The sequence below is a fragment of the Mugil cephalus genome, chromosome 14, assembly GCF_022458985.1.
Source record: "Mugil cephalus isolate CIBA_MC_2020 chromosome 14, CIBA_Mcephalus_1.1, whole genome shotgun sequence".
In the NCBI taxonomy this organism is placed as follows: Eukaryota; Metazoa; Chordata; class Actinopteri; order Mugiliformes; family Mugilidae; genus Mugil; species Mugil cephalus.
In genome coordinates this window covers 12,920,841-12,948,537 of record NC_061783.1, presented here as the reverse complement: position 1 = coordinate 12,948,537, position 27,697 = coordinate 12,920,841, and the positions used below count along the sequence as shown (strand labels likewise).

The following is a 27,697-nucleotide window of genomic DNA, read 5'->3' as shown; positions in this document are numbered from 1 at the left end:
TACGTTTTTGTTGCAAACTAATTTAATCCCTTTTAGTGCTTCTGTGACGCGGGCTGACGGTCATACGCATTAGATACGATATCTTTTAGCCAGAGAGCGGGATCTGCCAGCTGTTGATCTCAGAGTCATAAAACGTTTTTTTTTTTTCTTTTTTCTTTTTGCAGGTCACTGATGGTGGACGCGTTTGTAGGGTTTTTCACAGATGAGGCATTGATAAAAGGAAATATCTTATCTTTCTCTTGAACTTTCTTCAGCTTTGATCGCTGCGCTCCTGACACTGATATTAAGGAAGTGATCAGTTTCGTTTTCTGTCTTGTGTCTGAGCTTTTGAAGCCATTATGTGGCTGGTAAAGAGTAAATTACTGGCCAGTTTCATCCATTTTCCTCTAGAGATGAGCTTTAGCCTGATTGCAAATGACTGTTTATAGCAAAGGGCAGCATTTGTTAATGGACTTAAGGGGCATAATGTCACCAAAGAGCACGATGTGTTTGTGCATGGGAGGAGGAGAAAAAGAAAAGGCAACGTTTGCGTGTCTGAAAACAACAATTTGCAACATGACGATTCTTGGAAAGCACTCGGAGGATGCCATTATAACCATTAGGAGTGTTGTCAGACGTTGTGAATCCTCATAAGGGATTGCTTATTGATATCTGCGAGTCATCCAGGGAATTTACTCTCCGTCTCCTTCTGTTTCCCCCGCTCCCTCCTCCTGCTCCTCCTCCTTCCTTTCTTGATCTCTTGTCAGCTCTGAAGCTCTTTGAATGGGCCGGGTTGTTTGCCTCCGCCGTCCGCTGATAAACACGCTCCGCCAACCAGATAGTGACAGTGGCAATGATGGCTGGATGTTAAGGAAATAAATGAAAGAGAGGAAAATTAAATGAAGGGTACGGAGAGAGAGTGGCACAGACAGAGAATTAGCCTTGAATGAATGAGTAAATAGAATTGGAGAAAAGATGTTTGGGCCAAGTGGAAGGACAAAGAGGTGATTGTTGAGGTGCAACTGAGGGGCCTTTCAGTTCCTGGACAGTTGATCCCTGATGTTTTTCTTAGATTCCCTCATGAAATGTTACAGGATTTTGAAGGCTCGCTGGGTTTTATATTCTCACGCTTCATGCTGCCCATGAAGAAAAGGCAGGAATGTACAGTTATTAACACTGAACCGTTTGACAGGTAGCGTATTTTGTGGGTGTTTTTGGACAACATACATTGGAGCCTGATTCCCAGTCCAAGACCGATGCCTTTGTTTAACCCAAATTAAAAAGCAATAGTAAGTAAGTACCTTACTACTTGAACGCAATAATCTGAAGAACAATATGTTTTTATTGCTAAAAGTAAGGTATTCAGAAAAAGTTGTGCATCGTGATAGTTAATGCCTCAAAGTAGTCCAGCTGCACACATAACTGAATTAGTTTTTATAGGCCAAATGTTTATTGCAATAATTCAAAGGTTAATTAACAGGTTATGAGATAATAAACATAATTAGTGGAAAGGAATTTAAGGCTGAGAAGTTGCACAAAACCACAAAACTCGTGTGCTTCAGTTGAACCGCGGCTGCTTCATCTTCGCTCAGTTTTGTTAAAATGTTTTACTTGAATAATGTTTTTTTCACACGTCAGGGAGGCTTGCGAAGGGTGCATGCTGCGCCTAGGAAGTGGTGCATTTGAAAAAGAAAAAAAAAAGGCAGACAAATCTCAAACGCCCAAGTTGCTTTGCAGAATCTGCACCTTTCTCTTCAAATAGCAGGAGGGGGAGTTTTGACAGGAGGGAGAGAGAAGGAAAGGAGGGGGAGATGAAAGCGGTTCACCTTCCACTTTCTTGAAGAGGAAGTGATCCGAGCGGTGGGGAGGGAGGGTGAAAGACAGGAATGGACCTTTTAAACAGAGAGAGATGAGAGCATGAAAAACGAAGAGACCCGGCACAGCAGGGCGCTCTGGCGAGCCGCGCCGAACGGCGACATTAAAGCGTTTCCAACTAGAGCAGGCCCCTCAGCGCTTCACAAATACCGAGGGGCTAAGAAGAAGAAGAAGAAGGGACGAGAAAGGTGGAGAGGAAATCATGGGAGGAAAGCTAAAGAGAATTTGGGATCAGAAGAGAGAGGTGCAGATAAAAGAGGGAAAATATTTGAAGAAAGGAGAGGGGTGACGAGAACAGCGACTTCCACCGTCTCTTTTCATGTTGGCAGAGTTTATTCTGAAGCTCCTCGGTGACAACTGATTTCCAACGTAACTCTCTGGGAGACACTCCTCCCTTAAGAATGAATAGCAAACACATTTGTACAAATTGGACGATTTGGCAGAAACTCAAATGTCAAGACTGAAACACAAGGAGTTGACAGTTGAAAAGTATTAAAGGCTGTACTTTAAATGAAGGTTTGGATGTGACTCATTCCAAAATGAATTCAGGAGTGTTTGTAGATCCAGGGGAATGTAGGACTGAGCCGAGGCTATGAGCCAATCCGACTCTCAGACAGTCTGGGAAGTGACAGCAGGAAATTCATGTTGTAATTAGACCTACTTGACGCTTCGCTAGGCATAACAGACCTTACAAATACCTAGCCATCTGATGTCAACTTTCCATTGTAATCGCTTTTCGCCAATTTTCCATAATCCCCAAAGAGAGGCCTTTATTTTTTATAGTATTTGGAAAAAATCTAGATAATTTGAAAAATCCGCTGAACGTCTTTGCCAGTCAGTGGGAGTGGAATTCAAATATCTCCAGAAACAATTATTGGACGGATTCTACAGACGCGTCTTCCAATAATAATAACGCTATTTCAATCCTGTTGAGATTGATGATCCTCTGACTTCCACCGGCAAAATGTCCTGAAAACTTACTGCCTCCCCAAGATTTTTTCAGGTGCGCCAAGAAGAAGCGCTACATGTTTTCCCTGTCCCTCTCCCTGTGCCTGCGTGGTTTTCCTCCAGATGTTCATTAACCTCCTGAGATCAGAGCTTTTATTTGGTCTACGTTTTTAATTTCTCCACGGTATTTGGGATTAGTAAGATGAATAAAAACTAAGCGTCATCTTTGAACAGGAAGTAGTAGTTTTTGAAGAAAAAAAACAATGTCCTCATATGTGGACACTGGGATTATTTCATTATATCTATTATAATAAAGTGTGACAAAATATAAAACCGTTTATTTTAATACCTGAACAAGGCTGAGCAAAGACAGAACGAGTGACAAACGAGTGACGTTGTAGCTTGTTGCTATTGATAAAAGTGTTAAATTTGTGCGTCATATCAAAGTAGAAACGTTAATAAGAATAAATAAATACGTTTCAACCGTAAAATTCGATTGAATTTTCTACCTTGTCCACTTCTGCCCTCTAATCGTCCATAGAATGCATCCGCTATCATGTTTTTCCACCAGATTTCAGACACAGGTCTAAATGTAAAGCAGAATAAGCTGCCACAAACCTAAAACTTAATGTCCCAATATGAGGACGCAGGGTCTCAGGAGGTTAACCTAAGACATGGTTGTTTGGTTAACTGGTGAATCTAAATTGGCCCATGGGATAGACTGATACCCTGCTTCTTGGCAGTGACGAGTGGTAGACAGTTAGAAAATGTATAAATGTATAAACTGGACAATGAAAAGATTTTATTGGGGTAGATTTTAGGTTTTAGTTGGGAGCCTGGTTGGAAACTCTGTTTCCTGCTATGTCCGCCCTGGACAGTAACCGATATATCACTGTGGCATTTTAACTTTTCCACATTCCCAAACCCCCATTAGCGCTAGCCATCTTTCTCATCTCGGCTCCAGCCTGTTCTCTAGTGGCAGGTGTTTCCCGCTACAGTCCATCACACTAATACAGCATCTTTGTGCCAGTTAAACAGAAACTGTTCTTGATTGATGATCACGCTGTAGGTTATTCATGCAGAATGGTTTTTTAGAGGCATTTCTCTTTTTTAACTTCTTCTCGTTGTATTCTGCTTCCGCATTATTGTTCTGGTTTAAATGGATGTTCAGTAAACATACTTTTCTTTCTTTCTTTCAGTAAAGCTACATCCTGTGTCAGAGTGAAGTTCCCCGATGAAGTGCTAGAAAGGCACTGGGGGAGGGGGGGGGGGGGGTTGTTTGTCACTTCTTCTTCTCTCCTCTCCCATCCTCCATGTTTCTGGCACGTTTCCCATTCTTGACACGTCACATGTGCTGTGTTGAGTGGTTGCAGTAAACACACACGCGTGGTCATTAACCGGCAAATTAAAATCCTGACTCAGAGCAACAAATGAGGCTTGAGGATTAGCTGCGTTCCAGCCATGTTATGGAGGTTATTTTTAGGCCCCTCTCAGCCACACAATGACTCGTAAAATAACAAAGCTGGCATGGCGTGCCCCCTGAATACAGATCTCTGACTCTGTGTCTGCGGGTTAGATTTCTGAGGGTATTTCATTGATTTTGGCTCGTAAACCATTTTTTTTTTTTATTTACTATTTTGCATGACGTAAGGGGAGTGCGGGTGGGAATACTTATAACCCTGTAGTGGACTGGAGCTGTTTTTGTGCGTTTCTCTGTCTCTGCAGCCTGTTTCCCTCCAAATATACAAATGTACAAGCACCCTGCCATGTTCACACACACACACGCACAAATCAGTTTTAGCCCTCAGCCTCTACAGTAACTAATCACTCAGACAGCATGGCCATGCCCTCTCATTAAACATGGTGTACGCTGAAAGCAGCACCGCTAATGACTCTGCGATGCTTGTTACACACACAATACCTCTAGGCTGAATGTCATGATAGCGGTCTTAGGCTGCACAAACTTGACAGACAGATGGACTGACAGATTAAACTCCTACACTACTCTTTTGTCTGTGCATAGTGAAGTAACAGGAATTTGAGATATAGAGACAACACGATCAGTTAAAGAGCGCTGCGTTCTTCTATATTCTGTCGGTAAACTGTAGCCATATGACCTAAGGCCCGCCTGCCGCGCTCTCCGAAAACAGCGCGGACACCACTGTTCCAGAAACTTCACATCACATTTACTCCAATGTCGTCGCTCCGAGGTTTTTGCGAGTGCTTGTTCCCGTGCTTGTTCCCGTGCTTGTCGCCCGAGCGCGCGGGCTGCCCGTCCGACGCGGCCGGCGGAGTTAGCGTGCCTGTGCGACGAGTGCTTGACATTGTCGGCTGAGCGTGCACGCACTCAGTCAACAAGAATTTGCAAGGGAGCACTTCAAGGAGCTGCACAACCTACTTCTTCCTCGAGTTAGATTTCGATTTGGTTGCGTTTCCTTGATAACACGCAGACTCTTTGCAAACACATTTTTGCACTCTGTCCTCTGGCTCCTTCCTGTTACTATTCAACCAACCATGAAAACGCTAATTGTGAATAGATTTGCATTGTTAGCAGATTCTCTGAGGTGGCATATTAACTGTCACAGTCCCTTGGATAACAACAAGGAGTGAATGTGTGTTGTGCTCGAGTTATGATTGTGTATAGGTACAATATGTGTGACTTTGTGTAGCAGGGGTCCGTCCGTGCGCCGCCTCTGCTTTTGTGTGTGTGTGTGCGCGCGCGTTCTGAGCGGTTTGTATTATTATCAGCCTCTTGGCAACAAGCAAATGGAGAACCAGAGTTCTGCTCTGTCTGTTCATTGTCAAGGCCCTGTCGCCACGGGTTACAGGGTTGCTAGGGGGATGGATGGATGGATGGAGTGGCATCACCCAAAGTGCCAGCTAGACATGTGGGCGCTCCACATCTTGGTTTCCTCCCCCTTCTCTTCCCTGTCGAGCGTGTAGTTTTTTACCTGACGCAGTTTTGTACTTGCTGACTTCATCTGGACGTCCAACTGTCTTTGGATTAGCAAGCGCAGTTCGTGCGCCTGTTCCCGCTCCATAAACAAGGCGTGTCCCAGCCTTTTCCAAACAGGAAGCGAGCCCGCTGTTTCATCATCCTCCTCTTCCAGGACAAACCAATGCAGTAATATTTATTCTTTCACAATTAGCAGATGAGGAATCACAGGACAAAAATGTAGTTTGGTTCCGACTTTGGAGTCGTCGCAGTGATGCGTGCGTGCGCGTGCGTTCGGCGGCGATGACAAACCGCGCCATTTGTTGCTGCTGTGAAGTGCTTAGGTACTTGTGATGCTGCATAACGATGGAGGTTTGAAGATATGCAGGGGATGTGGCGACTCGTTGTGTGTGTGTGTGTGTGTGTGTGAGAGAGAGAGAGAGAGAGAGGGAGAGAGAGAGAGAGAGAAAGAGAGGAAAGGAGTGGAGGTTTGAGGCGCCAGCAAAGAGGATATGTCTGGCAGCTGTCTCATTTCGCAGAGTAAAGGATTATGGGTGAATTGAAGGACCCCGCGCATACGCAACTTCTCCTCTGGGTTGTGCGTCTGTCAAAGAGTCGGTTGAAACTGTTCACTGCTCAGCCGCTGCCAGTCACTCGCTAAACCGTGGCCGTCACAGCGGGTGGTGTCGGTTTAGTCGGCGCGGTCTACCTGCCCCTGGGACAAATACACGCAGAGCCACAAATAAGCCGTACATGTGTCTGAATCACGTTTAAAAATATTCTAAACCCTGTGTACATCTCTCATTCAACGTAAGCCTGGCACTTTTTCGCTCGATTAAACTTCCCTAGGTTTGCAAATCGCAGATAAAGGCTTATATAGCCTTCAACAGTTTAATAGTTACTGTGTGTTTACTGAAGATTTATGGCAGATTGATTCTAATGCTTCGGTAACGAATCATCCGGCTGTTTTCAGCAACGCTCCATCATGACGAAGGAGTCATGTGTTGCATCAGCTTGTCATATGGCCACACCCGCACACACACACACACAAACACACACACACAAACACAGTGCAGTGATGCACAAAACCAGCTCATTGTCTGTGTTGTTCGATGTGTAATGCGTCTGCGAAAGCGTGTGTGTGCTTGTATTTTATATGTGCGGTTTGAAGGTTTTTACCCGGAGTGTCCTCGAGGCCGTCGATACCCGTTGATTTATTTATTTTTAATATATATAGCCTGTTTATGGGACGTGTTGCTTTGGTGTGAGACAGGCTGCAAATAAATATCAAGACCCTGGGAGGGTGTTCGACCTCTGACGACGAGCTTTTCTTGATCCTCGGTCTTGGTGTCATACAAAGCTCTGACTTTTTTTTGAGCCCTCATCGACCCCCACGACGTTCATCTTCGCTCCTTAAAGGACTGTCCTTTATTACTAATTTATTCATTTTCAGTTAAATTCATTTGGTATTTGAAGACGTTTAGTATATTTCTTCAGTGCCCAAATTTGCTGTTTAAGATAATTAAATATAGAATTTGCTTTGAAGCTGTCACTGACCTTTTTCCATCAGGACATTATTCATACGGTACCAATTTTATTTTAGCAGCCCAAAATCCACAGTGAAGCTAAAATGTGCCTTTGAAAATTTCTAACAAGTAAGATAGATTTGAATTATTAATCAAGTGTCAAAAGTGCCGGCTGTTAATTTTCTGTGGGTCAGCAAATCGACCAAAATCTGAAAATGCCAAACTGATCTCCGTGTCAGTTTACCACCGCTAAGCAGCGTTCATATACCGAAAAAATGCTATAAACCTTGGCGCGCCGTCAGCAGTTTCTCTTCAGGGGTCAGCGATCTAATGAATCCCATATGTGTTTCGGGTTTCAGGCCAGGTTGTAACATATGCCGTGTATCACACCTTCTCCTCCTGTCATAGCTGTTTCCTAACTTAGAAATCAATGTAAAAAAAAAAAAAAAAAAAAAATCTGTATTGCCTGAGAAACTGCGAACTCATTACTGAATCATCATATGGACGAGCAGCTCGGTGCGTTCATCAAATATTTATAGGGATAGGCTGTGATGTGAATCACAAGTTTGCCTGTGTTGAGTTAGGGTTTTAAAGAAATGCCTTTTTTACTACGAGAGTTTTTACTGCTTCACAAATGAATGGTGTCATGGCGTCTTTCTCAGGGGCCTGTTTAGCTAAAGCTAAAGCTAAAGCAGTGAATGTCTTCTTCTGCTTCTCTATCTCTTTCACTTCCTGTAGAGATTTTAGAAAACCTTTTTGGAAAGACTACAAATGCCTGTTCCTCTTCTTTTTGATATAATAGAGCTGCACATGAAAGCGCTCTCGGATGTGACTTTTTCTGCGTGGCTAATTTAGATGGCCCTCGCGATCGCGGAGTGAAGAACCTTGCCTGTTGTTGTACCGTAGCTGTGTTAGAAAAATGGTTTGTGTGGCTTTCATATTTCCTTAAACACAGGCTCTTTTTCTCTCACCCTTGAGGTTTCTCCAAACAAATGTGTCAGCATTGCGGACTGTCTCGCAGACAAAACAAACTATAAAAGGGACTCGAACGCTGAGACGAGCGCGGTTTCTCTCCGTGCCGAAGAAATATCTGCAATTTGAAACGATGGGAATACACCCTTTTTCGAAGGCAAACAACTTCAAACGTCTGTGGGCCTGTTTTTTTTTTTTTTTTTTTTTTAGCAGCTGTGGCTAGCTTAGCCGCAATGACATGGGCTGCAACCAGCTGTTAATTAGTCGCCTGTCAGCCCAGCAATAACTGCGCTAGCCACAGTGCAGATTGGAGGCTAACTCTGCTTCGCTAAATGAAAGGGTGAACACAGAACAAGGCCGCAAAGAGTCAAATTAGCTGGTGTTTACTTTTCCTCGTCTTGACTTGTTCCTACTAATTAATTACAAAGAGTGGATTCTTTTAATGTTGCTGTCGCACAGTTTATTGTTTGTGGCGCGTTTCAAGTGAAGCGTTTTGACCCATTTGTGGCCCCCAGGACTATGTGATGTGGCGCTAGCGCCGCGGTAATCCCTCAGCGACCCAGAAAGTCATTTCTAGAGCAGGTGGCTATGTGGGCCATAGGCCTAATAACACAACAATGGCGTCATATGGCTGAGAAAGTGTCGGCGCCAGCAGGGGTGTCTCAGTGTACATTAATTAAAACGACGCATTTCTGGCACTGACGGCCACATGAGCATCAAAGTTTCTGCGCTGTAATTTGATTGCAGCTGAGAGGATCTATAAACAGGGTTTTGCAGATGCTTCACCTTGAGTCGCATGCATCTCCCCAAACGCTCTTGCAGAATGTTTAGTACAAAAGGGTGAAGGCTGAGATACTTCCCAGTACGCAGCTGCATTCCCGTAGCCTCTCGTGGGGCTTTTTGGGGGACAGAAGGGGTGAGACAAGAGGACGGTCCCAACAAACCGGCCTGTTCTCTGGGGCATCTTTTTCCAGAAGCCCTTGTCTCACGGCCTCTGTTGATGCAATTTGGAAGTGGGTGTGTGGGTGGCCTGTTTACATTCCGCTCATTTCCTCTGGGGACTCCTGCTCGCTGTCCGCCGTTCCCTCGCCGTAGCTCCTGGGAAGGTGCATGTGCGTGCATTTTTTCGGATATTTTTAGACTTCTCTCTGGTTGGCAACTGTCCTCAGAGCATCCCCTGAAACTTCCCGAACACCTCCAGATGCCCTTTGTTTCGTGAAGTATTTTAAGTTTTTGTTTTTTTTCCTGCGCGCATTTTGAACTGATTTCTAGGAAGTCTTACACAACAGTTTTGTTGTCGGAAGTGAGGGGATTGCAAATGTCATTTTCGTACTCAAGCAGCTTAAGTCAAAATCTGCAATCTCTCCTTTGGCCCCGTTCACGCTCTTAATTCCTCCTCAAGAGATGATTTTATCCTTCCTGCTGCATCAGCGGGCGGTAAACTATTTGCCTTTTTTTTTTTATCTCTTTCTTAATCTGTAGAAGAAATAATCACAAAGTCCCGCAAAATTATATTTTTATCATCTTTTTACTGAAAAGGGAAATCCTGGGTTCGTCAGCTGATGGACAAGATGACATGTTAGGGCGATCCGGCGTGGTTTACTTCACTCAGCATCTCTTCAAAGACTAACGTCAGTTTTTCCTTTAATTGACTTCCTCTTTTGGGAAATCCTTCAGATCTACACCGAGCGGCATCCTGCCCGCCCTGATTGCCCAACAATTGATATGTCACTGATAGACGCTCAGGAAGTTCTGAAGTATCCGAGTAGTAAAGACGAGTCATTATCACCATAATATGATGTCACATGACACTTAACCGAGGATGATATCAACAGGAGAGAAATGTGTAGCGGCGGTGGGGTCAGAGTAGTGTGGAGTGGGTCTATTGTGCAGAGTGTGTTAAGTGTCTAGGGCTCTGCTAATGGCTTAATATGAGTTAGTGGTCAGGAGCCCTGAGAAGTAATTTACAAATGCTGTAATGTAATGACTCTTGATTTTAAAGGGCACTCTTGCTGTGTGTGTGTGTGTGTGTGTGTGTGTGTGTGTGTGTGTGTGTGTGTGTGTGTAGAGGAGTGTCCAGTGGCATATAATAAAACAAACATATATTTATTATTCTTGCAATTGCTCTTCAGAACAGCCCATAGATTTTCTGACCATTCGCCTTTGTCTCGCAGGACATTAACAAGCATATGCTGTGAAAACAAATCTGATTTGATATGTATGATTGATTTTTGATCTTCCCGTGCGAAAAAAAAGGTTTGGAGAAGGTAAAACAGAAGTTTAGGCTTTATTCAGACTCATGCAAAAGATTGGTTCTCAAGTCACATTTCCTACTCTCCAACATGCTACAAGGTGTCTCTTTACCTGCACAGAAGCTTCCCCTTAAATTGTGTTGTGTGAACTTCAGTTTGTGTCTGCGTCTGTGCTAGGGCAGTAGCAGCGTAGATGTTGCTCGGCTATTTCGTCACTCTGGATTAATGCAGCGTCAACAACGTCACTGCGACTGATGTAAAACACCCTTGAAGGGGCCAGAGTGTCTGGACTGAGAGGCGTGAATCTGATAATTATGTTATTCTGTTGCCTAGACTTTCTGAAAATTATATCTAAATTTGCGAAAGTATGAATGTATAAAAGAAGTTTCCTAAGGTTCATGACTATCCAGTAAGTAGTTTAGATATATAATGTACTGATGTGCTGCTGTTCAACATGCCGCCTTAAAATACGGCTGTGTCTAGTGTGTGTTTAAGATAAAAGTCTAAATTAACATCCCCTCTTGTGGTATTTCTGGGTGTAGATTAGTTGACTTTTCTTTGCAAGTTTATAATACGTCTGAAGGAAATGTTGACGTTGCCAGTGGCCTCATCCTGCCATTATGTCTTTGAGTTATCCTGCCTTCAGCTGTGTTCTCGCTGATGTTGCCGACCAGATGCGGACGGCCTTCCTTTTAAATTGCGCCTGGACTTTTTGCCGCATCATTCTCTCCGCGTGGAAGTCTCAATCCATCTCTGTCAGCGTGTGAATAATATCACCGAGTGTCACCCCTCTCTGTCCTGCTCGCTCCGCTCGTCCTGCCACAGTATCCACCCACTGTGTCAGAACGGATTTGCCGCCGGCCACCTCAGCTTCCTTGAAAGTGTCAGAGTGTGAAGGTGCCTCAGTTGCATTTTTCTCTCCGGCTGGTGCCCCGCGCGCTGACTGCTTTAATGTATTCGTTCACTCCTTCTTTCTCGTTCCATCTCTTTCTGTCACACTCTGCCTGTTGCTTGCTAATTGGTTCATCTCTATTCAGACGAGTGTGTGTGTGCGCGCGTGTGTGTGTGTGTGTGTTCGCTTTCATTTCTAAATCCCAGAGTGCTTGTGTACGTGCCTAAATAATCTAGTACATGTGTGTTTGACTGACAGCAGATTTTCCGCCACCAGCAGGCATTTTGTTTACTGCTCCGATGCACATTCAGTTGGTTCATTTGGTTTTCAGCTCTCCCTTGGGACACACTGAGCCGCCCCCATTAACTGTTTTGAGAAGGGCTGTGGCAGCCGGTGCCGCTTTGTAAATAAATATTCTGCCGTGTTATACATTTATAACACATGATTTCGCCCTCTAGTTCGTGTAGCTGTTGAATATAGAGAGCGGTGTGTCGAGGAAGTGGGATTATGCAGCTTTTGGCTTCAGTTGTGCTTGTAAAGTGACTAATTACGTCTATTGTACTGGCCGGTCATGGTAGTAGATCAGGCTGCTGAATAGTAGCTATAAGGCTACTAGCTTCTTAGAAACACTTATAGTTTTTATCCTTTCTGGTTCTTGTGTGAATGCTGAACATGATCCTACTTCTAGGAGCAATTTAGTTTAGCACAGAAATATTAGCTAACTCGCTCTGTCTGAGAGCAGCAAAAGGAGCTTTTGGACCACTCTTGAACTCTTTTGCAGTTCCTGTAACTGTTGGAGCGCCACCTCTTAACATAATCTTTAAAAATGGAACAAAACTCATTAAAAATTCTTGCCTTGTTCTTGCTAAGTTTCATTCCTCTGTAATAATTTAGTGTTCCTGTTGGCAGTGAGAATGCTAATGGAACAAAAGCCCCTGAGTGCGTGTTGGCTAGCTCACGGTGGAGTTCCCAATTGGGTAGTTCCCAGAACTTTTGGTTCAAAAGAGCCTGAGGCTCATAAGTGAGATACATACTGCGCAGTGGAAGAAATAATCCCAAACCACAGGGTAGTCCATTTAATGCTAAGCTAACCATAACTATCCTCGAGAAAATGAAAAGTCCCGTTTCCCATAAAACCAAGCTATCCCTTCAAAAACAATATCTTTTACTCGCTCTCTCTAAATTCCTCCTCTCCGGCCTGGAGTTCCCCTTCAGCGCTCCGGCTTACCGGCATGAAATATGGAATAATCTTCAGCCTGCGAAAAAATGAGAAATCAGATGGAATTGTGAAAAAGGTGAAATCAAAGCCGTGTCTGCGTAAGGTAATATCTGCCAGAGTTGCTCAGGCGTGCTCAGAAACGTGAAGATTGCCGTCTGAAGGTTGCCATGCCTTGCAGAATCCTAACCCCCTCCTCCTAGAGGTTGCCACGTATGTTCAGCTTCAAAAGGCCCCCTTAGCTGCCACCCCCTCCAACTGTCCGCCCCCACCCCCAGCTGCTGTCTCTGATTGTAGATGTGCCCTTTGAGCCTCTGCAGGCTTCCATATTTTACCATATCTTTATGGGCTACGGCGGACGTGTTGAATATGCCGTGGTCTGGTCTGGAGAGGGACGAGGCTCTGAAGGTGCAGAGGAAGGGGCCGAAGGGTGAATGGATTAGACAAAGAAAGTACAAGAAGAGACATTGATTATTTACATTAGTGGAGGATAAGAGAGCGATAAAGAAGAGAAGGTATACGATTCTAAAAGGACCCAAGCCAGCAGTAGCACGTCTGAAAAACGGCCTGCACTGAAAGGTCAGATGCTGAATCAGCATGCCTCCTTCTTCCCCTTCCAAAATGGACACATGCGACCATTAGCAAACCGGACGTTCGTCTTAAGTACAGCCCCGGTGAGTTATAGTAACGTTACAGAGGGCTGGAAGGGTCAGGCCCCCTACCGCCCGCCACGTCTGGGTCATCTAATAAACCCACCCCCGCTGAGGTTGGAGCCTTGTAAAGATGGATCGCATTTCCATTTCCAGTGGCTCATCTGCTCGCGCACACACACACACACTCTCACTCCTCTGTTAATTCCCCCACTGTTGCCCCGCGTCTTTTGTCCTAAAAGGCCGGTGTCGCGGGAGGAGATAAATGAAACGCTGCGTGGCAGTTTTCAGAGCGTCAGCCGCAGCAGCACGGACGGCAGCTCCGGGGTGTGGCGCTAAGACTTCTCACAGGAAAGAACTGTATTAGAGGTTGTTAACGCATCTCCGACAGGGACGTTCACGTGCCGCCCCGTCGGTGCGTATGTGCATCGTCTGCTGGCATCTGTTGCATCTCATTAGCAGCTTTTAGAATGAATTACCTCACACTACAACCACACACACATACACACACGCATCCTTCATCCTATTCCATCCACCCTGATAATCCCTTTATCTTGGCGGCTATTCAACGCTATAAAGGCCAATGCCACTGAATAATGATGTGGTCGTGTCTGCTCCTCATTCACTCTTATGCTAATCTCCATCTGAAGGTGGCGATGATGGAGAAATTTTATGCATGCAGTCGTTCGGTGATGCTTAAATAAATCTGCCGTTTCCTAGTCGGGGTTGGAGTCGAAACGAAGCTCTCGTGCCCTCTGTCCTCAGATTCCCAGAGTTCAACCACCCATTTTTAGCCGAGAGGGTCGCTTGCAATTTGAGTGACAATTCTTGAAATCATTACAACAATCCGTCTCTTTTTTTTTTTCTTTTTACCCCCATTTACATATTTGGATGACACGCTCGGCCGGTCTGTTTAATCCCTGCACATTTGCTCCGCTGCACAATTACCGAAGTGGTTTTTTGTTTTAGCATTTTATTATTATTAGCCGAGCGGCGCTGCTGCCACAAAGCTAATCAGTTCGAGACAAAGACAGCACACTGACACGCATAAAAGTGATTTGTGGGGAGAGCTCTCTCACGTGGAATTAACCGTTGATTGCTGGCTCGCTCAGAAGAACAGCCAAACAAGCCCACGAAGCTTTCTGTTGGTTATATTTTACAGCTGGGGCGAAGTCCTTGACACTCGCAACGCACTTCTGCTTTTCAGGGAGTGCAGGGAGTGTCTGAAAAAGTTAAAGATATCTCACATTTGATCATTTTTGAGAGAGTGGCTTTTGGTAAGGATGAAAGAAGGGAAGGAAAGGGAAAAGTTGAACTGAAACTGAAAGCTTTTGAGCGCTTTGGTGTGAGAGAGTGAATATTCTTTCTATAGAGAGCGTTAGCTGCGCACACAGACAAACATTGTTGTTGAGCCCCGAGGATTTGAATGAAAAGCCTCGGCACTGGCAAAAAAACAAAAACCAAAGAGAGTAGACGAAGCAGGGGAAAAAGGAGCAGCTATATGCTTTTATTTGGATCCGCCGTCGTCTCCTTGCCACAACACGTTAGCGATGACCCAGTTTAAAATAAACTAGTTTTTGGTTCTGGGAGAAACATCTGCGGGCCTGCGAACACTCCAGGGTCATCAGCGTCCTCTAAAACTGGCAGAGCAAGACAGGAAATGTAGCTTTTCCCCTTGGGGGGGACGGCGTGACATTAACTAGAGGCAGATTTTACAGACACGCACATGTGTTTACACAATCCCCGCACATATGCACACAGCCTCTGTGGACCGTAATGGCTCAGCGAGGTCAGGACGGGTCATGAGATGCTTAGAGGGAAAGAGAGGAGCTTTGTCATTCTGCGGTGAAGACGCAGGACACATGTTGCCGTTTCTGTGGCCCTGCTGCAGCTGGCCGGTGTTTAAAAGTCCATTCTGTCGCCGTGGATTGAAAAACTTTCGCTCACTTTGATGAAAAATGAAAAGCAAGACGCTCGGCGACGCGGCGGCCGCGTCCCTTTAAGTCCCTTCGGACCGGGAAAATTTTAGAGGAGTGCTTCGTATTTCATTCATATGCGCCCCGGGGCGAGATCGATATAAACGTCGGCAGATATAGTTGCTGTGCCAGAGGGCGGAGTGTAGTCTTGTTTATGGAGATGAAATATATCTGTAATATGAGACAGAGGGAGGCAGGGGGGGAGAGAACAGAAAACGCTAAATTATGCAGTTTCAATTTCTCCATTTAGGGAGGATAGATCAATTTTCTCAAATGCAGAAAAACCATTAACCCTTAAGAGAGCCGGGGGGTTGCCGTGGCAACGCTGATACGTCCCTTGATCACAAGCACCTGTTTTCATGCACTTACAAGCTTGCACACTTGCGCGCACACACACACGCACACACACACACACATACTGTAGGCTGTTGCAGAGGCGGACAGTGATTTGTGAATTAGAATGAATGGAGTTAAATATACAATAATCCTCCTCTCCGCCCTCTCTCTGGCCTCACACACATTCATGAACGGACACTCCCATGTTTATTGATTCGCAATGATGTATGTAATTCATCGGATTCGCCTGTCTCCGCATGTGCGCCCGTGCTTGATTGTCTGTACCAGGGCACGGTCCCTCACGCACCGCTGCCTGTGGGGAGTTGTATTTCATCAACCCTTCCCCGGGGGATGTGTGCGAACGCGTGTGTCACTATGACTATGTGTTCTTTCTGCTTCATGCTTTTCTATCTTTATTATTATTATCTTTTTTTTTTTTTTTATCTCCACCTTTAGAGTCAGCCCCGTCGCTTCTCTGTGAAATTAATTTTCCTCCACGGGCGCTTTGGTTCGTGTACATCTTGATTTCTCCCTTTATCTCCCGTTCTCTCGTCTTGGCTGCAGTCCCCCAATCCTTCTTCAACCTCCCCTCCCCCACCGCCTTCACCCCCCCGCCGTCCAAACGGCCCCTCCGGTCAGGACACAAGATGGCCAGTGTTGTGTCCATTTCACGGTGCATCCCCTTTCGTGGTTTGTCCGTTTGCACAACAAAACTTAGTGTTTGTTACTGCATGCATCCGTTGGATAATTTTGCATGTGCGTGCATGTGCGCAGGTTTATACGAAGGCCTATTCTCTTCCTTGTTTGGAATGCGCCGTGTTTCTGCTGCTGCTGATGGATGGCGCCTCGTCCCTGCAACAAAGCACAGTGTCGTGGTGCAGGTTTTCATATGTTCACTTGGCCAAATCGCAAACCACATCTTGAAACGGCGCACAATAGGAGCAACGGAGCCAAAACTGTCGTCTTTCGGCGTGAGCCCCAGTCATCGCTCTGCTCTCCTAACTTTGGAAATGTTGCTTTTGGACTCCCTGCTGAGCTCCACACGACTTCTTCTTCAAAAAAAAAGCTGAAGCGTTCCTTCTCCTAAAAAAAAAAAAAAGGATTATTTATTATTGTGGAAATGCCTCTGGCTCTCCTTAAAGAAGCTGGTCTGGGGCTCATTTCTCAGCGGCCCTCCCAGCTGCGAACCTTCCCCCCCCCTCCGTCTGCGTCCACCCAGGGGACCCTGCAGGGAGAGGTGTCGCACGGTTAGAATAGCATCCGGAAAAACTTGGAAGTTTTTTTCTGTGTCCGGCAGACGAAACGTGGCCGTGGCCCGACCGGTACGCCTCACTGAAGGGTCAGGGAGAGCTTCTGCGGTGATTGGACGCTTTGGCTTTTTGGCTCCAGTTTCCTGCGTGAAAGGCGCTGCCACGACGGGGCTTAGTCGCAGGTCTGGGTGTGTGTGCGTTTCTTTGTAAAAGCAGGATTTTGGATTTCTGCTTTCAATTCCCAAAACGCATTCCTTTTGAAATGACTTTTCCAGCCCGTTATTTTCTATGGCACGGAGCAGCCACACCGATCGTCTCTTCTCCAAGGCTCCTGTTTTCTTTCATCAAAGCCTGAAAGAGAATGACAGCATAAGAAAGTGCAGTTGTAGTCCTTGGCTCGAGAGGTGCTTTCCACAGGGAGGAGGAAAAAAAAAAAAAAAAAAAAGACGGTCAGAGCCTTTATGTACGGTATTGATCAAATGATAAAGAATCAAAGATGGAAAAAGTGGATCCTTTGTTCATTTTCCACTCAGCGGAGAAATATGTCAACAATGTTTTCCGGATTTGTTCGGATTTGTCTTTGCGCTTAACAGGTTGGTCATTCCATTCAGGGGGGGGAAGACGGCACAGGCTGAGATTTCTTTAATGGCTCGAAAATGTGGCCGAGCAGAGGAGGTGGCTGTGGGCCGTGCTAAAACGCAGCAGCGGGATAACAGGGGAAGTGTCAAACAGCACTTTGCAGCTTAAGCTTGCGAGCATTAGAAGCCGCAGCTACGGTAACACTGGGTGTGTTTTCCTGACTCTGACATCAGTTTGATAATTGGACTGCGAATGTGTTATTTCTTCTTTCTGATATTACACCGCCTCGCCTCACAGCCTCAGTGGAGCACCTAGACTCTTAGTTTTCGTCCAAAAGGATGAATATCATATAAAATGTTGAAAGTTTTTACATTCCTTAGAGATGCTAACGGCTAAATGCTTACTCAACCACAACATTATGAATTAAATTGATGATCTCATTACAATTTAATGTTCTTCTGAGGAACTTAAGTGTTTATGTGGACGTGAGCGTTGTTGCAGACCAAGGACACCCCCAAGACAATGGCAACAGGGACGCAGCTTCCATCCTTGAGTCATGCGTCCTCCGGATAAGTGATGTCCAGGCCCCTGGTCATCCACATGACGGTCACAGGACCACTGTGGGCGCTTTCAGACGCCTTCCCCGGTTTGCAGCTACACAGCCTCATGCAAAAAAAAAAAAAAGAGTGTGTGTTCTGACGTCTTTCTATCGCAAGTTTTTTTTTTTCAGCAATTTGAGCAACACTTGCTCATCTCTTGTATCGGACCCCTTTGGCCAGCCTTTGTTCCTAAATGACCTTGTTGCTGACAACATAATGCTGTTAGTGGGGGTCTTTGTGTCTTACGGATTGAGGGAAGGACCCTCTGTGGATCAGACTTGTTCCAGTGCATCACACAGATACTTGATAATCAGGCCAGTTCTAAGTAACATCCACACTTACGTCTGGTCCAAAAGTTTTCCCAGCAACAGATTGACTTGTCACAAAGAGGGTGAATGAAATTTACTTCTCCTGTCAGCAGTCATAATGTTACGCCTGATCGGTGCAACGCCCTTGTCAAAGTCGCTCAAATCCCATTTTTCCCAGCTTCTGACGCATCAACTTTGAGAACAAAATGTTCGCCGACCTCGAAAACAACAGCAGAAACCAAACCAGTGTCGCCGACCAAAAAAAACCACAACAACATACCTGAGCTCTGTCTCACACACACACTCACAAACACACCTGCAGCCTGGCAGTTCTGCTAGTTGCATTCAAAATATTTCTTTTTTTTTTCTTCTTTTTTTTTTTTCCACCCACCATAAATAGCGCTGATGGGTAGAGGGAAATGTTGCCATGGTGACACGGCGCCATGGCAGCCGGTAATTATTCTGGCTTAGGTGCCAGCAGAGGCGCACACACACACACACACACACACACACACACATAAGCTGGCACACTGTGGCAGATAGTGACACCTGGACACGAGCCTACATGAGACGAAGCCAGATCGGGAAAATTCATCAGAACGTTTCGACCGCCGTCAGTTTGAAGTCGTTTCGAGCGCCGCTGTCAAGGTCGAAATCTCACAAACACACACACACGCGCGCGCGTGTGTTTGCTGCACTGTTGGGAGTTTGCGTGCGTGTACATTGTGTACAATATTGCAGTGAATATCATGACACAACCATGATGTCACCTGGTTATTATCCTCTCGGTTACATAGGCTGACGGATCAATAAAGTGTGAAGAGTGTTATAAATATTGCATATACCTCAAGGTGCGTGCGAGAGGTTGCGCGCAGCCTGTTGTCCGATATTTATTTGACTTGGGTATTAAAATATTCCCCCGCTGCTCACCCACACACATGCCTGACCAGCCTACAGCCATACATACACACGCACTTGTAGTCCGCACACACTCTCGCACAGCAACCACCCTCCAACAAGGATAATGCTCAGCTCAGTGCTTTGCTTCCTCCGAGCAGTAATCCTCACCCCTCCTTTCTCATTTTTATCTCCTCTCTTCCAGGCGAGACTCCGACCTGACTAATCATCCTAGGTGTCCAAGGTAAGGGCTGCCTCTCTCCAGCCACTCTCACTGATAGCAGCAAGAGCCCCGGCGTATTTCTCATCCGGGGGAAAACACAACACGGCGCACTAACGAAAACAGGAATTCCTCCGTGCGCTTTGAAGCAGAACAAAAAGAAGTTGTTTTTTTTTTTGTTTTGTTTTCGCGATCGGGCTCCGCGGCTCCATCAGCCACTAAACTTCCTCGCCGCCCGTAGACGAGGCCCCCCCCCCCCGGCGGCTCCCACACTCCCCCGTCACATTAGCATAGGCGGGCAGAGAGACACAATGAGGTTTTTCAAGCGCCGGCACAGAGTACGCGCACCACACATGCACATTAATCCAGGCTGGAGTTGCGTTCGCCAGGCGGCGGGCGACACCAGACGAGGAGAGACGGGTTGTCACACTTTTTGTCACCGTCTTCCGATTCCTGTCAGGTCGGCTGTAGCTGTCGCTTCAGCTGATTGAAAGGAAAAAGCACATGCAGGTAGATAGCTGGGGAGGAAACGCACCTGACTCTGTCTGATTTCTTTTCTGCTCCCTGTCACTCCATCATCCAAGGCAATGTCAAATGTCCCCACACACACACACACACACAGTGGGATACAAACCGCCCTCTCCACATTTGTTTGTTTGCTGTATTTTTTAGAGTCTCTCAGAGTAGCACACGTTATCTCCTCCCCGTCTCGCCCGCAGATCCCATAAATCATCCGTGATAAAATCAGGGGTTCCATCAGTTCGGGCGAGACCCAACTTTAGCTGTTGGACGGAGACGTGATGAGGTTTCTGATGGTGTTGTTGTGTGGGGGGGGGGGGGGGGGGGGCCCTGGTGTGTGAGGGCCACTGCAGCAGACTGGAGGCAGGGCACTGCCTGCACTGCAGTCTCTCGCTGCTCTGCTCTGCCACCTGCTGGCCGAGTCTGGCCACAGTATGCAGCTGGTCTGCGGCTGAATGATAGACGGACGATCAAAGGCGCAACAAGCTCTGAATCCATCCCGCTAACAGGTTCACAGCGTTCAATCTGCCGACAGGTGAAGTGAACGTCGTTGATCCGCTCGTGACAGCTCAGTGTTCTGCCCGGGAAACGTTTGTACCTGGCAATCGTGTGGATGTTAGACATGTACCACCCACCTAGACCAGACCAGACACCCCCACCCCATAGCAATGACACTCCTTAATGCAGCCTGACACAGGCACACACACACACAAAAAGTTTAGGAGCAATTAAAAAAAACCTGAAGAACAGCATAAGGTGTTGACCTGGCCTCTAAATCCACTAGATCCTAAACTGATAAAGTATCTGTGGGATGATCCACAGAGGCCCCTCCCCTCAACCTATAGGACCCAAAGACCCCCAATAACAACATCCCCTACAGCCTCCATTTGCTCAGTGCTGCTATGTCTGTGTAATATCCAACAGATCCAGATATGCTTGAAGAGGAACAGATTTGTTTTTTAATCCGACTGTGCTTGTTTTTTTCCCTGTTTGTCTCCCCAGCTGGTACCTGTCCGATGTCCTCTCCTCCCACAGTGTGATGTGCCATGGCTCCAGTCCTGAGTGGAGTGTGGTGGGGCCCGGAGGCGGGCGTTGTCAAGTCGGGGACGGCGGCCTCTTCCGGCATGGCGTCGTGGCTGGGGAGCGGGCAGCTGGCCCTGGTGGTCACCATCAGCGTCCTCAGCGCCCTGCTGCTGGTCTCCGTGCTGCTGCTGCTGTGCGCTAGCTGCCAGGGGTGAGCATGGACACGTACTCGTCGTCGTCGTCGTTGTTGTTGTTGCACATATCTTGAAGCTGTAGGAAGAGGTGCGTTGTGGAAACGGCTTCCCGCGGACACGTCCTGCAGTGTCAGCCCCCTAAAGTAAATCTTATAGGAAGCGCTGACGGTGCGCAAACACCTGAGAGGGCATTCTTCGCTACAGTAATTATAGCACATATAGGACAGAGCTGCCGAATAACAGCAGCGAGCCCTCAGGGTGTTGGTGCTTTAGTAGAACAATTATGAATGAGTGTGTGCGCCCTCGCGCCCCAACCGAAATACATAAAGACAGGAAAACAGGTTATTGTCTTATTGTGTAGTTACTGTAAGAGCTGACGCAGCGAACGCACAGCTCTGCACAACACAGCTAACACCGGAGGTTCGTTTGACCGGCCGCTCCTCACATTTCACAACCTCTCAGCGGAGGTTTAATCCGAACCGTGGGTTGTTTTGACTGAGAATAATGAGGTGCCAGCTTTCTTTTGTAACGTAACAGAGGAAGAGATGCGAGTCCTGAGCGGCTCCGTTGTCCTGGAGGAGCAATCAGAGTAGTAAAGCGGTAAATACAGCAGTTGATGAAAAAGTCCTGAAGCAAAAAAATGTTTTTGAATGTTTTTTAGAAGCCCTAAAAATATGAAATTTAATGCTAAAGTGTAATTTAATCAAGATTCTTAACCTCATTTCTCTTGCATTTGAGTGTAAATGATTCAGTCTACTACTGAGTGAGGATGATACACACAGAAACCACAAAAGGGCCACAATGCCATCTTGTGGAGCAGCTAACTGTCAGCATCACATTACAATCCACTAAATCTGCTCCTTTTTCGGAATTAATATTATCATCACTCCGCTAGCAGGAGGATTTCTTATCCTGTTTGACTGGCAGTAGGTCAAAAAGTTCACTGCAGCCCCCGGGGGTACCCCCGATAGCTCCACTGGCTGAGCGAACACAAACCGAGGCTACAGCTTTCACCGCAGTGGCTCAGTTTAGCATAACTTAGCTGTATGTCGTCACCTCTCACTCGTCTCTCTGCCCAATAACGGTGCGAAAGGCCTCCCAAAAATAAATGAAACAAAAACGCTCACTGCACTTTGATGGCCTTAAAGATACGGTGTACAGGCGCTGCAGCGTACAGGAGCGCTGCCGTTTATTTATAGCACAGTTAGCCACAAGTTTAGCGCGTCACCGTCCTGTAAACTCTCCAAGAAGCTCAGCGTGCGACTTCACGTCATCACCGTAATACACAAATAAATAGCCGTTTTAATCTCTTAGATAGCAGTTGCTGTTACACTGCTCTTCCCCTTCTCTAACTCTCGTTTGCAGTTTTAGTCTTGGGTGATTTCAGAGAAAAGGCCTGTGCCGCCTGTTAGACGCTTAAACCTCAGTAGGGACAATCTCCATATTAATGTTATGAGTCACTTAACATCAAACTGTTTTAGTGACCGTACGGAGAGCTTCTCTGCAGGATGACATTTTGACCTTTTTTTTTTCCCAGTCCGGCTTCAAAAATGCCAAAATTAACATTTGGACTAGCCTATCTTAGACAAATAACGTTATTTATGGTGATGTCAGCTGGACTGCAATAGGTCCACAAAAAATATTTGTGCTGCAGTTTTTAATTAAAATGTTTTACTTTACAACAGGAGTCGTATCTATTGCAGGTCTTCGGGGAGCACGTTAAAACAATTTATACAGGTTCTAATTGCAACATAGGATGCGGATGTTTGGATTTGAATTCTCGTCCCCTTACGTTACAGGACAAAGTCGTGCCCTCGTTATTCTCAGTTGTGTTTCTTTGCTGTTCCAGTGGATGACATCAGAGAAACCCTTGTAGGCACAATTATAGGCACAGGCAGTTGTGTTGGGTTTCATTAGACTTTCATTACAGGTGTAATAAGGTGGACACAGAGGGCCATACTTCGAATGCCTGGTGGAATAAAAGATGTCGTACAAATGTGGGTGGACGTGAACCTTGCGATTTCATTTCCTGACTTCAAAACTGTTTCTCGTCTCTCCATCCTTCTCCGATTTAGGCAGAAGAAAACATCAGACGGACATCCAGCAGGAGATCACGATCACCTCATGAACGGAGTGAGTTGCTTCTGAAGAATTACGCAAAAATTTAGCAGTGGCGTCGAGTCACCTCGTAGGCTTTCGCTAACAACCCCGTGTTGTTTTTTCTTGTGTTATTCATGCCGAGAGGGGGGGCATGTCAGTCGAATTAGTAATTACACGCACTGCTGGGAATTTTCAAATTTTCTCCCTTACACGGTTTCATATGCAAACACTGCGTGTAGCCAGAAGTGTTTGCTTCAAGAGCGAAAGGTCAAAACTTTAACCAGGAACGCCGGAAAAATATTCACAGGCGGTGTAACTGCTGGCAAACGATCTGGATTGAACTTCCAGATCGGCTGCATGCCTGAGTAACGCACACACGCTCTCACACGTCTCCTCCCCGATAAACTCCGATAGACACACTCGGATACAGACGCAAAAAAAAAAAAACACACAGCCTCCCCTGCACACGGCTGATTGACATCCTCCAGTTGTTAGTGAGATAGTTTCTAAATTGCCAGCAGCTGCTGATGGGGAAGTGGTTACTCCTGTTCTGAGGGCACATGTGGGAAATTCCACTGACTACTTTTCTCATGTCAGATCATTTAATGTGGTGGTGTGTGTCTTAAATAGATCTCTAGTGTTTAAAAAAGTTGATTCTCACCCTTAATAACATATTCTAAATGTCCTCTTGAACGCCACGTCACCGCCAAATATAGCAATTACCGCTGTAATATTGGCGTTTCTGTGCCCAGGCAACGCTAAAGTGTGACAAATACCTGGCTTTAACAGACCCGAGAGGCCGTCCCTCCCTCTGGGGCCTTGTGTACATGCGTCTCAGCCTGCCGCCCGTCCACATGCGCATTCCTCTGAGCCTCGTTTGCGTTTGATTGATATCGCCGCCGTAACCTTTAAGCGGTGGCGTAATCGCCGGGTGGTCAGATTGTTTCAAGAGGGAGGCCCATTTGCATGACGGACCGCGTCACGGCCTGACAGGTTAAATGGAGGTCTTTGTCTTCGCGGATGAGCAGATTAGCTCCTCCTCGCTCTCCCTCGATCCGTCAGGCTGTCTTGTCCCGAGGCCGCGGCCCCGACGTTCAGGAAGCTCCATGTCCATTAGTCTTGTTAGGTGTTTTAAGCCTCACTTTAATTGACCCAAAATTTCTATTTAATTCAATCCAGAACACCAGAACTCATATCCCAGAAAGAAAATCACAGCCTCAGGTCTTTCAGTTTGATTCCACTTTGTGATTTGTGATTGATCCACTTTGCTTTGTAATGCTAAGAAATTTTAACTATGACGAAAAAGGTAACAATTCTCTAAAACATGCTTTTCAGTACTGAATTAAACAATGACAAGATGAGTTAAGAGAACTTGGGGTCATAAAATAGTTAAAGATTACATCATTGACACCAGTAGGTAAGAGCATCCGTGGCCACTAGGTGGGGTTGTGGAGCTTTTAATGCGCACGCCTCCGCTCGCACATGAGAAAAACAACTAACCCCTAACAAAGAACAGGCTTGGCTCGCAGGGTTTAACAGATCCTCACATTTTCTGACGTCTCAATACTGAGTGACTGAGTGATAGTTTTACATATGGGAGGAAGTCTGTTTATGTGTATAAGCGCGCATGATAAATCACGGCTCAGTGCTGCCGGTGCTCAGCACATCCGGTGTTAATTAGTGTAGTTTCTTCTCAGCGACGGTTATTTGGAGTTGAGAGGAGTCTTGATTTGAGTGTTTGCTCACGCCGCAGAGCTGATTCCGCTCAGGCGGATCAAACCGGCTCCGTGTTTTTTTTTTAAGGGTGGTTTTGACAGTTTAATTAGAAATGCTGATTTTTCCATGTTGCCACGATGTTGCAAGTACAAGTGTTGCAAGTGGCTTCAATGGGAAGTTGAGAGCTTCTCGTAAGCGGTTCGGGGCGAGAACGGAGAGCATATTTTCTTGCTGGTAGCTTGGTATCGGTATTTAACACACTGCTTTTACTTTTACTTATTTTTCTGGTGTTCAGTTGAACATCAGTTGATGTCTTAGACAACTTGTCAAATGAAGGACGTCAGATTGACGCAATTTGCTACTGTGAAACAAACAGCATATCTTGATTAGGCCAAAACTTTCTATTTTAGTTACTTTGCCACTTGTAGATGCCTTCTGATAATGAGCTTAACACAATCAGCTTATGTTATTGGAAAAGCTTAGAAAATCAGAGATGAAGGGGCAGGGAGGGGAAACTGGAATCAGTGCTGTGAATATTAGCGATTCACCCCCAAAAAAACAGCGGGTCCTGACAAACAGTCCTCTGAACGTATTCCAGTCTGCTGTTGGTGGCTTGTGGATCACATGGAGCTGTGAAAGTCATCCATCCTGTGCGAGGGGAAGAAACGCTGATTCATCTCTGCTCCCCTTGGGATTTTTATTCAGACATAAAAGGAGTTTTGTATGTGCATTAACAAATGGCCTTATCCTCTGTTGCTCAGGTGTCAGAGAGGGAGACGATCAGCCATTCAGCTGACAGCCCGGCGACGGACGTGGCAGTCAGCAGCTCTCACAACGGTCCTCTAACCAGCGGTACAAGTAAGCCGATTAAATCTCGCTAAACATTTCACTAATTTTTTCGCCAACGAACTGATACTCGAGTTGCGGCTGCAAAGAGTACGTGCTGCTAGTCCCATGATTATGACATTTCCTCCCCAGCTGTTGTTATGTAGCATTCAGCCCTCAGCTGTTGTTTTGCTATGCCCTTATCTTTGTAGCGCTCTTAGTCATTTCTACCTGGGTGGATGCGAAGTGACAGTTGCAGACAAATGCATGCGCCAGTCTGCGTCGATGGAAAGGGAAAAATGACTCATTACGAAAGGGCCACGGAGCAAAAACGTTAAAAAATAATCTCGCCGTGATAAAACGACGACAGCTTCTCACGCCCCCCCCTCCTCCTCCCCTCCCCCTCTCCCCACCCCACCAGTCCTCACAGACACGCAGGACACCAGTCCCCAGTTGTCGGAGGAGATGCTCTCCAGCCAATCGGAGCTCAGGTCCTCCAAGTATCACCAGGACCGAGAGCTGCCCAGCATCCCCCCCAACAACGCCCTCGTCGGGGACGGACCCCCTCCCTCGGGGGACAGCACCTATGAGGTCAGTGTTTAGAGTCGCCTTTCATCAGCAGAATCAGGGCTCTGCTTGGAGAGGAGAGGTGATTAGCTGATTGGTCGGAAAGATTGTTGACTGAGGGATCGAAAACGTACACATTAAAACGTGCACTGATCGGGCATAACATTATGACCACCTTCCTAATGTTGTGTAGGTCTCCCCCAAAAACAGTTGTGACTCATCTGAGAATGGACATGGACCTTCTGAGGGGGTCCTGTGGTGTTAGGCAACATAATTGTTGTTAGTGGGGGAGGGTCCTATGGGTTGAGGGGAGGGGCCTCTGTGGATCATCCCACAGACACTTGATCAGTTTGGGATCTAGTCTGGTCTAAGTGGAATGCTAGGTCCTAAGGTTTCGCAGCAGAACATTAAAGATAGTCATAATGTTATGCCTGGTCGGTGCATGTACCTCATTTTAAAGCACATCAGTGAACACAGTGTATGTAACTGCAGGTGGTGAAGGAGATAGCGGTGGCGTCACGAGACGTCAGCGCCGAAGACTCTCTGTACGAGACGGTCAAGGAGCTCAAAGAGCCCCCCGCGCACCTTGGCCTCCCCAACGGTACCGTCGAACCGAGGCCGGACGAGCCCCCGCCTCACCCTCCCGCCCTCCTCAACGGCCACCTCAGCCCCTCCACACCGGAGCGGGGGCCCCTGTGCGACGGGGTCGAGTACGCCTCGGTCGACCTGAACAAGAAGAGCCGCCACAGCGTCGACATGGAGGCCAAGAGGCGCTCCGACAACGCCGCCGCTCCCCCGCACCGGCCCCCGGAGGAACCGGAGGAGGATCTGCCCCCGCCCGTGCCAGATAAGGTCCTGGACGAAAATGACAACCAGCCAGCGGTGGCGAACGGCCAAATGGGGGCCGGGCTGCACAATGGAGAGGTGAGGATTGTGTGTTATGTGTCGTCACCTGTAGATTTCAGCGTTACTTTGCAATAATGAAGGTTCATTTTTAATTTGATGGAACAGAAACAGGGGCAAGTAATTTAATGGAGAAACAGAAAGCACAATGGAAATTTCATTTTTCCATTTTATTCAATTTTTTATTTTTTTTTTCAATTCGTAGAATAACCTTGGAGCGGTAAAGCAGATTCTTATTGCCTTTTTAAATGGGGCTTTCTTGGCCAAATGGATTTTAATTGTGGGAATATTCTTAATCATATGAGCAGGATGGTTTGCAGAAAGTGGCTTTATTGGAAAAAGGTCTTTCTGTCGGGAACAGTAATTGATCAATGCATGACAGTTTCCCATTCTTCTGACATCAGATCAGACACCATGTAGTTGAGAAGTTGAGAAAAAGA

The 27,697-nt window shown here is 46.4% G+C and overlaps 1 protein-coding gene across 2 annotated transcripts in view; it reads left to right on the top strand.

Annotated features, from left to right (window-relative positions):
• Window positions 1–27,697, top strand: part of pag1 (phosphoprotein membrane anchor with glycosphingolipid microdomains 1) — a 46,336-nt gene that overhangs the window by 10,299 nt on the left and 8,340 nt on the right. The window contains exons 2-7 of one of the 2 annotated variants that reach the window (XM_047604841.1): window positions 19,396–19,434; window positions 20,932–21,163; window positions 23,222–23,279; window positions 25,724–25,820; window positions 26,209–26,378; window positions 26,847–27,278. In XM_047604841.1, the coding sequence (XP_047460797.1) occupies window positions 20,976–21,163; window positions 23,222–23,279; window positions 25,724–25,820; window positions 26,209–26,378; window positions 26,847–27,278 (945 nt within the window). In that variant the 5' untranslated portion in view covers window positions 19,396–19,434; window positions 20,932–20,975. The remainder of the gene's footprint in view (window positions 1–19,395; window positions 19,435–20,931; window positions 21,164–23,221; window positions 23,280–25,723; window positions 25,821–26,208; window positions 26,379–26,846; window positions 27,279–27,697) is intronic. The other variant, XM_047604842.1, reaches the window with a different exon arrangement.